Source organism: Gymnoscopelus microlampas, assembly GCF_963454915.1.
Source record: "Gymnoscopelus microlampas genome assembly, chromosome: 5".
NCBI classification, from domain to species: Eukaryota; Metazoa; Chordata; class Actinopteri; order Myctophiformes; family Myctophidae; genus Gymnoscopelus; species Gymnoscopelus microlampas.
This window is the reverse complement of record NC_139942.1, coordinates 6,080,042-6,092,740: the sequence shown is the minus strand read 5'-3', so window position 1 is coordinate 6,092,740 and position 12,699 is coordinate 6,080,042. Positions and strand designations below refer to the sequence as shown.

The window sequence follows — 12,699 nt, the reverse complement described above, 5'->3', positions numbered from 1 at the left end:
GCTTGTAGATCTGCTATTTTCAAACATTTTTGTACTTTTACTTTTGGTACTTTAAGTGTATTTTGATGCCAATACTTTTGAACTTTTACTCGAGTAACATTTTGAAACGAGGGCTTTTACTTGTAACAGAGTATTTTTTTAATATATTGTGGTATTGCCACTTTTACTTAAGTAAAATGTCAGAGTACTTCTTCCACTACTGGCGTGCGTGCGTGCGTGTGCATGTGAGACATTCGGTGGTCACCGCTGACGCATGTCTGCCTGCTTGTTGACAACTGAACTATGTTCACATATTTCCCCCTGAAGTATTTCCCCAGCTGACATTGTGTATTTATAGTTTGATCATTTCTGTATTTGTCATTATCAAAGGTCTATGAACTCCTCGTTTGGCGTGCCTTTGTCTGCACGCTATACGACATATTGAGGAAGTTTAATGTTTGCTAAGGATTAGTAAGTCATTTGTTTAAACTTTACTCAGTATGGCTGCAGTGGTGGAAGAAGTATTCGGATATTTTACTTAAGTAAAAGTAGTAATACCACAATATATAAAAAATACTCTGTTGCAAGCACAAGGCCTGTGTTCAAAATGTTACTTGAGTAAACGTGCAAAAGTATTGGCATCAAAATATACTTAAAGTACCAAAAGTAAAAGTACTAGAATGTTTGAAAACAGCAGATCTAATACATTTCGGCCATTTGAAAATAGCCGATCTACAAGCTCACAATGCGTCGCGATGCGACGCATTGTGAGCTTGTAGATCTGCCATTTTCAAAAGATTTGTATACATTTGAAAACTTGCGCAATGGGACATTCTGCATAATGAGTACTTTCTACTTTTGGTACTTTAAGTACATTTTGATACCAATACTTTAGTGCTTTTACTCAAGCAAATTTAGAATTCCGGACTTATACCTGTACAGAGTATTCCTGCATTGCAGTATTGATACTTTTACTTAAGTAAAACATACAGTATGAGTACTTTTTCCCACCACTGGTTTTGGACATTATAATGAGGTTTTCCACCAGACAGAGACGCTATACAAACACTAGTTCCCAGGAACTTCCTCATTCTATAAGCTTGTTCACACAATAATATGTTTACTACTAACAGTTTATGCTGATACGTTTACATGTTTGTTTACCAGTTAAACAGCTTCCTCATTCTGAAGCAACGTGCTGTATGTTCACACTTCTAAACCATGACGTGCAGATTGTAATCGTTCTAACCCCACAAACAGCGCTGCCCTTTGAAAAGGTCACATAGCACAGGGGTCAGAAATCAAGTAATTCTAGCATAAATATCAATAAACAATCAGCCACCTGCTTCCAATGGTGTAAAGTAACTAAGTACATTTACTCAAGTACTGTACTTAATACAGATATTTTTTACTTTACTGGAGTATTTTCAATTCGCAATACTTTTACTTCTACTCCACTACATCTCAGAGGCACATATTGTACTTTAACTACAATTGTTTGAACACTTTAGTTACTAGTTACTTTGCAGATATAAATTATGACATTATAAAACATACATTAACCACTTTAGCCCTATTTTATACCTGGGCTATTTGTAAATAGCAGATCTACAAGCTCTTGTGAGCTTGTAGATCGGCTATTTTCAAACATTTTAGTACTTGATACCAATACTTTCGTACTTTTACTCAAGTAAACTTGTTTGAAAACTGGCATCATAAACAATATGTTGTCACTAGTTTCTTCTTTTTCATTTTTTTACCTCCCCAAAAGCTCTGAAAATTTTCCTCATTAAAAAAACAAACAAACTTTGACATACTTTATTAATATAAAAAGCTTTGTTTTACAGCGCAGAGAGAGAGAGTTGGGATAGCTAGAAACATTATGTACAATCTGTATTCTGTACATTTATACATTCACGTCATTATTCATCGTTATTATTATTATTATATTATTATAATTATTGTGGGGTTTGGCGAACCCCAAGGGTCCTTGAGGGGGTTCCAGGGTGTCCCTAGCAAAATGAGTTCATATAGCATCACAATCAGTATTATTACTATAATACTATAGTTTGAAAATAGAAAATCTATAAGCCCACGTCTCATGGTGCGACGCGTGGTAGATCTGCTATTTTCCGAAAAAGAAATGTGAAAAAAAAAAGTAATATTTTTTAAACATTAATTTTGAACAACACACATCTTGTATGGGGGTCCCTGGCATGAAATATTTTCAGACGGGGTCCGTGGCCAAATACCATATAAATGTTTGAGAACCACGGCATTAGAACAGTGGTTCTCAACCCGTGGGTCGGAGACCCCCGCCAGGGGGGTCCCCACATGATTTTTAAGACCTTTTTAATACCTAAAAAAAAGGAAAAGAAAAGACCAATAGTGCATCAAAAGTAACCAACTAACAATACTATAAAAACTGGTCAAACATTGGCCAGATTGTCAGATGATATAAGAAAGAGATAAAAATTGTGCTTTTCACAACATTTATCTGTGGAACTGAGTCAAACTAAAACTCTTCTTACTTCCTTCACAGGTGTTACCAATGATATTAATGAAGGCTCTGTTCCATTCTGGTGAGGGTGCTGATATCGTGCATGTTGGCTCACTAGAAACACTCCATTTTGGTTCCCAAATGGCCCCTTATGGTGGGTGTGTCCATTTGGTTCCATTTGTACACTCTCAGAGTTATGGGGGTCCTTGAAAATAAGACAACCATTATGCCACACTAAATGGAACAGAGCCTTAATTAGTATCATTGGTAACACCTGTGAAGGAAGTAAGGAAGGGGCCCAATTCATTCCCAATATGGCTACTGTGCATAGAGCCTATTGAATGCCTCAACTCCTACATTCCAGGGTGTGGGGGTTTGTCCCCAGTTCAAACATAATTATTTTAGGGGTTCACGGCCTGAAAAGGTTGATATGAGAACCAGTGCATTAGGGTGAAATGAGAACTTCTGATGAAAGCAGAGTGAAGGAAGTCATTTTTGTGCGTTTCTCCATTCCGGTGTCACAAGGTTTGCCCATGTCATCACCCATACAAAAAACATCAGCTGCCAGTCAGTCAATCACGCTTGCAACACGATAGGTGTGTCCTTAAGATTGTCACAGTCTCTGCCCGAACGCCACAACAAACAAAGATTATACAATTCCAGCTCTTAAAGGGATATTTCACCCCCAAAATGACTTTTTTTCAATGGATTAGTCACCAGATGGACACTTGAATTCATGGATTTGTTTTTGTTTTTGTCGCATTCCTAAGCCAATAATTTGATGACCAGCTGCGTTTCCGGTGGGAGACACAAAGAGTCTCCTTTGTGTCTCCTGCCGGAACCGATGCCTACCGGTCCACTGGTCATCCTATTATTGGCTTGGGAATGCGAAAAAAAATCTATGAGTCCATGGGGTGACTAATCGATAGAAAAAAAGTAATTGTTTTGGGTGAACTATCCCTTTAAGAAAACCACAGAGGGTCAAAACTCCACGCTCACACAGACCCAGAGCTTTGTCTCCTGTCTCCCTCTAAGCTTTCTGCTCTGTCCATCTGTCTATAATGTCTCTTTCCGACAACAAGAACTAAGTGGACCATGTATTTCACATGTTTTTTTGATTGATTTGTTTCCATCAAGCCCCCAGAACTGGTGAGAATAAATGGAACACAGCGCAGTGCTCCGACATTAAACAGTAAACCCGAACCAAACCCGCACCCTAACCCTAACCGCACGCGGATGCCACATAGTCGGAGAAAAGGTCTGTCGGATTAACGCATGCCTCCCGTAACTTGATCACAGGTGGGGCCCATTACATGAACGAGCCGGAATGCGTTTCGACCAATGGGCTTTACTCACGGGCAAAATAAAGGACGCTGTACTGCGCATGCGTGAGGGCCCCACAATGTCATCAAACCAAGCACAGAAGAAGCGGTAAAAAAGGAGTATGCGCTGGGTGAGCAAATCCATTGAAATGAATGGCTGGGGACTTCCGGTGTGCACTCCAGGTCTTTGTAAAAACTCTATGGTTTTACACTAGGGCGGGGTTTCAGAGGAGGTTCTCAGGACCGAAGTTGGGCTCTGATCATTAAAAAATGTTTCTATAACAATGAACATGGATCTACAAGCTCACAATGCATCACGACACGACACATTGTGACAATTTAGTCGTTATGCCAATAGGCTCTATTCACAGCAGCCACATTGTGAAGACATTCACAGGTGTTATCAATGATACTAATGAAGGCTCTGTTCCATTCTGGTCAAAAAGAGTCAGGGTGCTGATAGTGGGTATGTTGGCTCACTGGAAACACTCTGCTACACCAGTGGGTCTAAAATGTGGGTCCAGGGACCCTCATGGTTCCTTAAGGGGTTTCCAAATGGCCCCTCACGGGTGTGTAACTCTGAGAGTGTACAAATGGAACCAAATGGACCCGTAGGTCCATTTGGTTACATTTGTACACTCTCAGAGTTATGGGGTTGTGGAAATTGAAATATCTGAGAACCACTGTGCTACACTAAATGGAACAGAGCCTTCATTAGTATCATTGGTAACACCTGTGAAGGAAGTGATAATATGGCTGCTGTGCATAGAGCCTATGGATTCCTCCCCAAACACATTTCTGCGTGCCGTCACCGCTGTCGTATCCTACTGTGCAGTGAGTGCCCGTGAGGAGCCCCCACCGGAAGGACGTAGAGCCATCGTCCCATACTCCTCCCGCCCAACACTCCCCGCTAACAGGTGCCGCCCGCCCCCAGCCCGTAGGAATATGTACAGTAACAATTTACAACCCCCGGCTCCCCTCTCCCGAACACGGGCTAATTGTGTTTGTATGTGACGCTCGACAAAGCTGGATGCAACCACGGTGGATCTTTCGCTTTTGTATGGGTTTTCTTTAAATGATGTACCTCCCACTTCAAGGGTGGTTTTGGTGACAGCGTGAATGTAAACAAAAAAAAACATCAGAGAACTTCACGGTTTCAGGTTACGAAAGGTTCCGCGCGACCCACCGCATTCCAACAAAAAGAGCCATCTCTCAAGTCAAGAAAACAAAAAAGTCACCGTCGTTTCGTGAAAAGCCCCTACGAACTGACGTCTACGTCTACAGCCGTGGTTCTCAAACAGTGGTCCGGGGACCACCAGTGGTCCTTGAGGGGGTTTGAGGTGGTCCACAGCTAAATGGAGAGTTGGTAACCAAATGGACCCTTATAGATCTTTAACTCTTGAGAGCGTAAAATGAAACCAAATTGGTTTCATTTTACGCTCTCAAGAGTTAAACATCTGCATTACTTATTTAAAGAATTGTTATTTTGATCAACGTTTGCCTGTCATCTCTCCTATGGTACCAACATCAATACAGCATGGAATTGTGGACAAGATAGTGTGGGTCAGAGAGTCTAAATCAAACGGTGGGTTCCGTGGCTCAAATGGCGAATAAATAATGGACCTCGATTATGAAAAGGTTTAAAAACCAACGGTCTACAGGGACAGGGCCGTGGGCGTCGTGTCTTCCGACATGACGCCTGACATGATGGAGGGTCGCGGCGAACACAGCTTGTTGCCGCTGGGCAGGCAGTGGTACGCCCGCAGCAGCTTCAGCACGTCGCGGCGGAAGCGGACGCCCACGAAGGCGTAGAGGAAGGGGTTGAGGCAGGCGTGCGTGTACGCCAGGCTCTGCAGCACCAGGCCCGCCATGAGGAAGCGTTTGTCCTCCTCGCACGGGATGGTGATCCCCGTGGCCCGCACCGCCTCGACCACCAGGACGCAGTTGTACGGCAGCTGGGTGAGCACGAACACCACCACCAAGGCCAGGATGACGCGCATGGCCTTGTGCTTCTCGAAGTTGCGCGTCTTGAGCAGGGTGCCGACGATGACCGAGTAGCAGAAGAGCATGATGGAGAAGGGCAGGCAGAAGCCCATGCTCACCTGGAAAGGATCAAGCAAAGGATCAAGAATCAAGGAAGGTTTTATTTGTCGCTAACTTATCGTTACTGTCGGGTGAGTCCAAAACAAATAGCCGATCTACAAGTCACAACGCATTGCATCACAACACACATCGTCTATTGTCCAAAAAATCGGTTCGGGCGGCTGACTTTGTAACGTAATAATATACTAAATGATAAATATAAAATACAATATACCATGAAAACTGATGTAAGGTATAGGTTAAGGGTCTTGTCTTAGGTACAGTAGCTTATCATTTAGCTATAGAATTACCTGCAGAGAAAGGACGGCTATCTTGGTCTTGTTGCCCATGTCCGGCGGGTAAAAGAGGCGGCAGTATTCTTTGCCGTCGTCCGACTCTTTTGGATTGGCGAACAACAACTCGGGCACGGCCAGGCAGAAGGCGATCAACCAGACGATGCCGCAGAACAGCTTGCTCCACTGCAGCCGCTTCTGCTTGGAGTTGTGGGCCTTGGTGGTCTGGACGATGGCGATGTAGCGGTCCACGCTGATGCAGGTGAGCAGCAACATGGTGCTGAACAGGTTGATCTTGTAGAGGGCCGAGTTGACCCTGCACAGGCCCGTGCCGAAGCTCCAGCCCTGGGACGCCTCCACGGCCCAGAGGGGCAGGCTGACCAGGAACAGCAGGTCAGCCACGGCCAGGTTGAGCAGGTAGTAGTCCGTCATGGTCTGACATTAGAGGAGAGGAAATATTGTTTGGAATTATTGTGTTTGGACCAAGGGGCCAGCCTGACATATTTACAATGAGGCCAATACGGAAGTGAGACAGTTCATATGAATGGCCTGTTTAGCGCTGTTTTACCCCTGCGGGTGTCAGAAAGCATTTATTTTAACGCAAGCGGATGGGTTTTTGACAAACTTTAGACTAGATTTTCTTACCTTAATAAAAATGGTCATAAATTCTATATGCTTCCAGTCTCTAGTTTAAAGTCTCCTTTCAATCATCATGATATGCGCTTTGCTAAATTATGGTCCCATTTATTTTAAAATTGACGATAAAGTAGGCTATTCTCTAGGAGGGGCGGGATGATTTGATTGACAAGTTACACAACCAATAGCATTCATTCCCCGCCCCCGCTCTTGATTGACAAGCTACCCAACCAATAGCATTCTTTGGGGATTGTTTTCCAGTTCCTGTTACCGACGTGCTTTTGGGCTTATATTAGAGATGGCGGATTTCAAATTCCTGAACAATCGGCTTCATTTTCGGTCTGTAGAAACCAGCGGTCTGGCTTTGTCCATCTCTTTCATACAGTCTATGGTTTGACCACAAACACACAGAGACAGTGCAAGCCAGTTACTACACTCACAGGGGTTACAGTGCACCCATGAGGCGAGACATTTGGGAGTCATATTTGATTCAGAATTTATTCTAAACTTCTCAAAGCATTTTTCCAACACTCACTAAAACAGCCATCTGCCAAACTAGGAATATTTACAAGAAGCAGGAGATATGACCACATCACCCCTGTTCTTGCCTCACTGCACTGGCTACCAGTGGCGTTCAGAATTGACTTTAAAATTACCTTGTTTGTTTTTAAAGCACAGAACCGACTTGCTCCTATGTATATTTTTGACCTCCTGTCTCCTCACATACCCACCCGTAATCTTAGGTCAGCAGACAAACTTTAACTTGGCCTTCTTGTATGCCTGTATCTTTTTAAATGGTTTACCTCATGTATGTTTTTATTGCACGAATAAAAATGAATAAAACCACTGACCTTCAGACGCTGGCGGAAGTGCAGGTAGATCCAGACCACGGCCAGGTTGCCCAGGCCTCCCACCACCACGATGATCCAGAAGAGAGGGGGCTGGAGGAGGGTTCTGAACGAACGCACCGACGAGCGGTCGCACATCCAGTTGTCGTAGTCGTCCAAGTTGTAGTCGTCATTGGTGGTGACGTCCTGACTCGTGGGAGGATCCTGGGCGAGGGGGAAAGAAAGAGGCGGGTCTTTAGGGGGATACTCGAACGAGCTGCGATACGACGAGACTATAAATAACCCACTAGAGCAGTGGTTCGCAACCTGTGGGTCGGGACTCCCAGGGGGGTCCCCACATGATTTTTGTGGGGGGGTCCGCATGATGACAGTAAAGTGAGAATTTAAGGACTTTTAAGACCTTTTTTAATACCTAAAAAAAAGAGAAAGGAAATAAAAAAGAGCATTATACCGCATCGAAAACAAAATTGTTCTATAAAAACTGGTGAAATATTGGCGAAATTGTCTAATAATATAATAAAGAGGCAAACATTTAGAAGATAGCCGATCTACAAGCTCACAATGCCTCGCATTTCAAGGCGTTGTGAGCTTGTAGATCAGCTATTTTCACGATATTTATCTGTGGAACCGAGTCAAACTAAATGTAATGCCTCAACTCCTACAATAGGCTCTATGCACAGCAGCCATAGTGTGAAGACATTCACAGGTGTTACCAATGATACTAATGAAGGCTCTGTTCCATTCTGGTCAAACAGAGTCAGGGTGCAGATATTGTGCATGTTGGCTCACTGGAAACACTCTGCTACACCAGTGGGTCTAAAATGTGTGTCCAGGGACCCTCATGGTTCCTTGAGGGGGTTCGAAATGGCCCCTTACGGGTATGTAACTCTGAGAGTGTACAAATGGACCCGTAAGGGGGGGGAAATATCAGAGATCCACTGTGCTACACTAAATGGAACAGAGCCTTCATTAGTAGCATTGGTAACACCTGTGAAGGAAGTGATAATATGGCTGCTTTGCATAGAGGCAAAACACTAAAGAAGACCCTTACAGGTCCACTTGGTTCCATGTGTACACTCTCAGAGTTACATAAGAACTGCGTATTTTACAGTGTACAAATGGGGCTCCAATATAGTTTAGAGTAGTCATTCTCAACTTTTTTTAATTTCAAGGACCCCCATGCAGTTTGATATGCATAAAACCACAGCCCCTCACCACACACCCCCACTCTGAGAGCATACAAATGGTCCCTTACGGGTCCATTTGGTTCCATTTGTACACTCTCAGAGTTACAGACTTGGCCAGTGGCCCTCATTTATCAACGCGGTGCAGCCCAAATAATGGGCGTACGGCGAGATCACCGCACCTTTCGGCATTTATCAATATTATCCTGACGTGGGCTTCATCCTACGGTACGCTGAGATCTCACGTCTGGTCGAGACCAGTTGTTGACGTTGGCTGCACCCGTTTATTCCATTCTAGACCTGCGGAGCAGCATTGTCTGACTGTCTGACAGGCAACTAGACACATAATCCACTCATAAATGTATATCTACACTAATAAATAATCCCTGTGAAAATATAACATTTTATAAAGTAATTTAAGCAAACTGCTTTAACAGTCATTCGGTTAAGCTTGCAGATCTGCATGGCTGCATTGGCTATTTGAAAATAGCAGATCTACAAGCTCACAACAGGTCGCATTGCGACGCGTTGTGAGCTTGTAGATCTGCTATTTTCAGCGCAGCAGCGCTTCTGCGCGAGAATTTTCGGGAGCCCCGACCATCTTTTCACTGAGAGTGAGGTCTACAAACTTACAGTAGCTTGTCCTATGTTATGGAGTTATGTCATAGAGAGTTATGTAGGCTACACAACCTGGCTGGGTTAAGGATATAAACCCGACGCTCCAATATTAACGTGGCGGCACGGAATCACTGCATTCCGCCCGAGTCTCATGTACCGCTACGCTACGGTTTACATGAAAGACAAAGTTGGGCGGGCGCGCGTGTGTGTGTGTGTGTGTGTGAGAGAGAGCGAGAGAGCGAGAGAGAGCGAGCGAGAGAGAGAGGCGTGTGCGTGTGTGGCGAGGCGAGGCGAGCGGGGTAAACTGTTTCTTATTGGCTTTTCATGCTTTTTTTGGGTCGTATTCTGGTTCTTCATGTCGTGAAGTCGGGCGTTTTGTGAATATTTAAGGGCGTGTTATTTAAATGACGCTCGTTTTCAAACGTGAGATTTATCAAAGCTCCGACCTGATATACGCTAGGATTGGCTTTATAGGATCCTTTGATAAATGTGACTTCAACGTTGGTGTACGGCCGAATATATGGAAAAATATACGCTGGTTTATACGCTGCGTTGATAAATGAGGGCCAGTGTCTTTAGTTGAGACACACAGAGCGAGCTGCAGTACAATGACACTCCCTCACCACTAGAGGCCACCGTTCGACCCATTCTGTATCAACATCAACAAGCAGTGCTCTGTGTTTAGTTTATCCTTACAGTTTAGCAGTGGTGGGAAAAGTACTCAGTACTCAACTGTGTGTGTGTGTGTGTGTGTGTGTGTGTGTGTGTGTGTGTGTGTGTGTGTGTGTGTGTGTGTGTGTGTGTGTGTGTGTGTGTGTGTGTGTGTGCTTGTGTTTGTGTGTGTGTGTGTGTGTGTGTGTGTGTGTGTGTGTGTGTGTGTGTGTGTGTGTGTGTGTGTGTGCGTGCGTGCGTGCGTGCGTGCTTGCGTGCGTGCGTGCGTGCGCACGCGCGCCTGCCTGCCTGCCTGCCTGCGTGCGTGCGTGCGTGCTTGCTAGAGAGAGAGAGAGAGAGAGAGAGAGAGAGAGAGAGAGAGAGAGAGAGAGAGAGAGAGAGAGAGAGAGAGAGAGAGAGAGGGAGGGAGGGGAGAGAGAGAGAGAGAGAGAGAGAGAGAGAGAGAGAGAGAGAGAGACAGACAGACAGACAGACAGACAGACAGACAGACAGACAGACAGACAGACGTGTGTGTGTGTGTGTGTGTGTGTGTGTGTGTGTGTGTGTGTGTGTGTGTGTGTGTGTGTGTGTGTGTGTGTGTGTGTGTGTGTGTGTGTGTGTGTGTGTGTGTGTGTGTGTGTGTGAGACCTACCAGAGTCATGGAGGATGTCATCATATCAGTGATATTTTCCATCTAGAGATAACACACAGGAACAAGAGTTACTGCAATATTTACTACTATTAGTACACTAATACTGTTATTACTGATAGTGCACTAATACAAATGACTGCTATGAGTACAACAACAGTATTACTATGATTACTGCATAGCATGTCATATCATTGGTAGATTCCATCTGAAGAGATCACACAAGAGCAAGAGTTACTACAATATTTGGGGTCCATTTGGTTCCATTTGTACACTCTCAGCGTTATGGGGGTCGTGGAAACCACTGTGCTACACTAAATGGAACAGAGCCTTCATTAATATCATTGTTAACACCTGTGAAGGGAGTGATAACATGGCTGCTGTGCATAGAGCCTATTACTGCTGCTGCTGCTACCATTACTACTTCTACTACTTCTGCTACTGCTACTACTTAGTGGTGGAAAAAGTACAATATATTTTACTTAAGTAAAAGTATCAATACTGCAATATAGAAATACTCCGTTACAAGTAAAAGTCCGGAATAAAGAATTTACTTGAGTAAAAGTACAAAAGTGTTGGTATCAAAATGTACTTTAAGTACCAAAAGTAAAAGTACTAAAATGTTTGAAAATAGCAGGTCTACACAATATCCTTGGTATAAAATAGGGCTAAAGTGGTTAATGTATGTTTTATAATGTAATCATTGATAATTGCAAAGTAACTAGTGACTAAAGTTTTCAAATAGTTGTAGTAATTGTAATAATTGTAATATTTGCCTCCGAGATGTAGTGGAGTAGAAGTAAAAGTACTGACAATTGGAAATACTCCAGTAAAGTAAAACATACCTCAAAATTGTACAGTACTTGAGTACATTTACTTAGTTACTATACACCACTGTTTATAGTTAACCCTCAGTCCAGTTTGAGTTGTTATGAGTGAATGTCAAAGGCTGGAGGTTAGATCAAATCTTACATATTCAGCAAGTGTTTACAGTCTAATAATTGAATCCATCATCAGTAAACATTGTAAAACCTAAATATTTGTTTTGTACTTTATCCAAAATAAAAATGAAATGCACCCCAATGCAGAACCTTTACATTTAGATTACAATCAACCAGTGCTGGAAAGTAACTAAGTACATTTACTCAAGTACTGTACTTAAGTACAAGTTTGAGGTATGTTTTACTTTACTGGAGTATTTCCAATTTTCAGTACTTTTACTTATACTCCACTACATCTCAGAGGCAAATATTGTACTTTTACTCCATTACAATTATTTAAAAACTTGAGTTATTTTGCAGATATAAATGACTATATCATAAAACATACATTAACCACTTTAGCCCTATTTTCTACATAGGCTATTTGAAAATCACAACGCCTTGTGAGCTTGCAGATCTGCTATTTTCAAACATTTTAGTACTTTTACTGTTGGTACTTTGAGTACATTTTGATGCCAATACTTTTGTACTTTTACTCAAGTAAATTTTTTATTCCGGACTTTCACTTGTAACAGAGTACTTCTACATTGCAGTATTGATACTTTTACTTAAGTCAAACCTTTGAGTACTTTTTCCACCACTGGTTAAATATTGATGATTGATTGATTGATTGAGTAGTTACTTACTGTGCGTGTGAGAGCCGGTAGAGAGCTGCTGTGTGTGACAGACTGTTGACAACATGTGAGAAAAAGGTCCGTTAGACCACAAAGTGAAGTGACGTCAGCGAGGAACATGAAACTGCAGCTTCCCGCGTCACACTGTCTGTCTGTCTGTCTGTCTGTCTGTCTGTCTGTCTGTCTGTCTAGTTTTGTCTGTCTAGTTTTGTCTGTCTGTCTGTCTGTCTGTCTGTCTGTCTGTCTGTCTGTCTGTCTGTCTGTCTGTCTAGTTGTGTCTGTCTGTCTGTCTGTCTGTCTGTCTGTCTGTCTGTCTGTCTGT

At 43.1% G+C, this 12,699-nt stretch overlaps 1 protein-coding gene across 1 annotated transcript; it reads right to left on the bottom strand.

The window, feature by feature from the left end:
- Positions 1–4,459: 4,459 nt before the first annotated feature.
- Positions 4,460–12,453, bottom strand: ccr9a (chemokine (C-C motif) receptor 9a). The gene is made up of 5 exons (XM_084057762.1): positions 12,390–12,453; positions 10,766–10,807; positions 7,664–7,864; positions 6,195–6,611; positions 4,460–5,903 (listed from the first exon to the last, which is right to left on the bottom strand). The coding sequence occupies exons 2-5, from the start codon at positions 10,805–10,807 to the stop codon at positions 5,457–5,459; spliced, it is 1,107 nt and encodes a 368-aa protein (XP_083913888.1). The 5' UTR covers positions 12,390–12,453; the 3' UTR covers positions 4,460–5,456.
- Positions 12,454–12,699: the final 246 nt, after the last annotated feature.

Excerpts from the sequence above, each read along its gene's own strand:
- ccr9a (XM_084057762.1), bottom strand. The coding sequence starts at position 10,807 with ATGGAAAATATCACTGATATGATGACATCCTCCATGACTCTG. Across the intron at positions 7,865-10,765 it reads TGACATCCTCCATGACTCTG|GATCCTCCCACGAGTCAGGA; the intron begins GTAGGTCTCACA and ends CCCCTCGCCCAG. Across the intron at positions 6,612-7,663 it reads ACTTCCGCCAGCGTCTGAAG|ACCATGACGGACTACTACCT; the intron begins GTCAGTGGTTTT and ends CTCTAATGTCAG.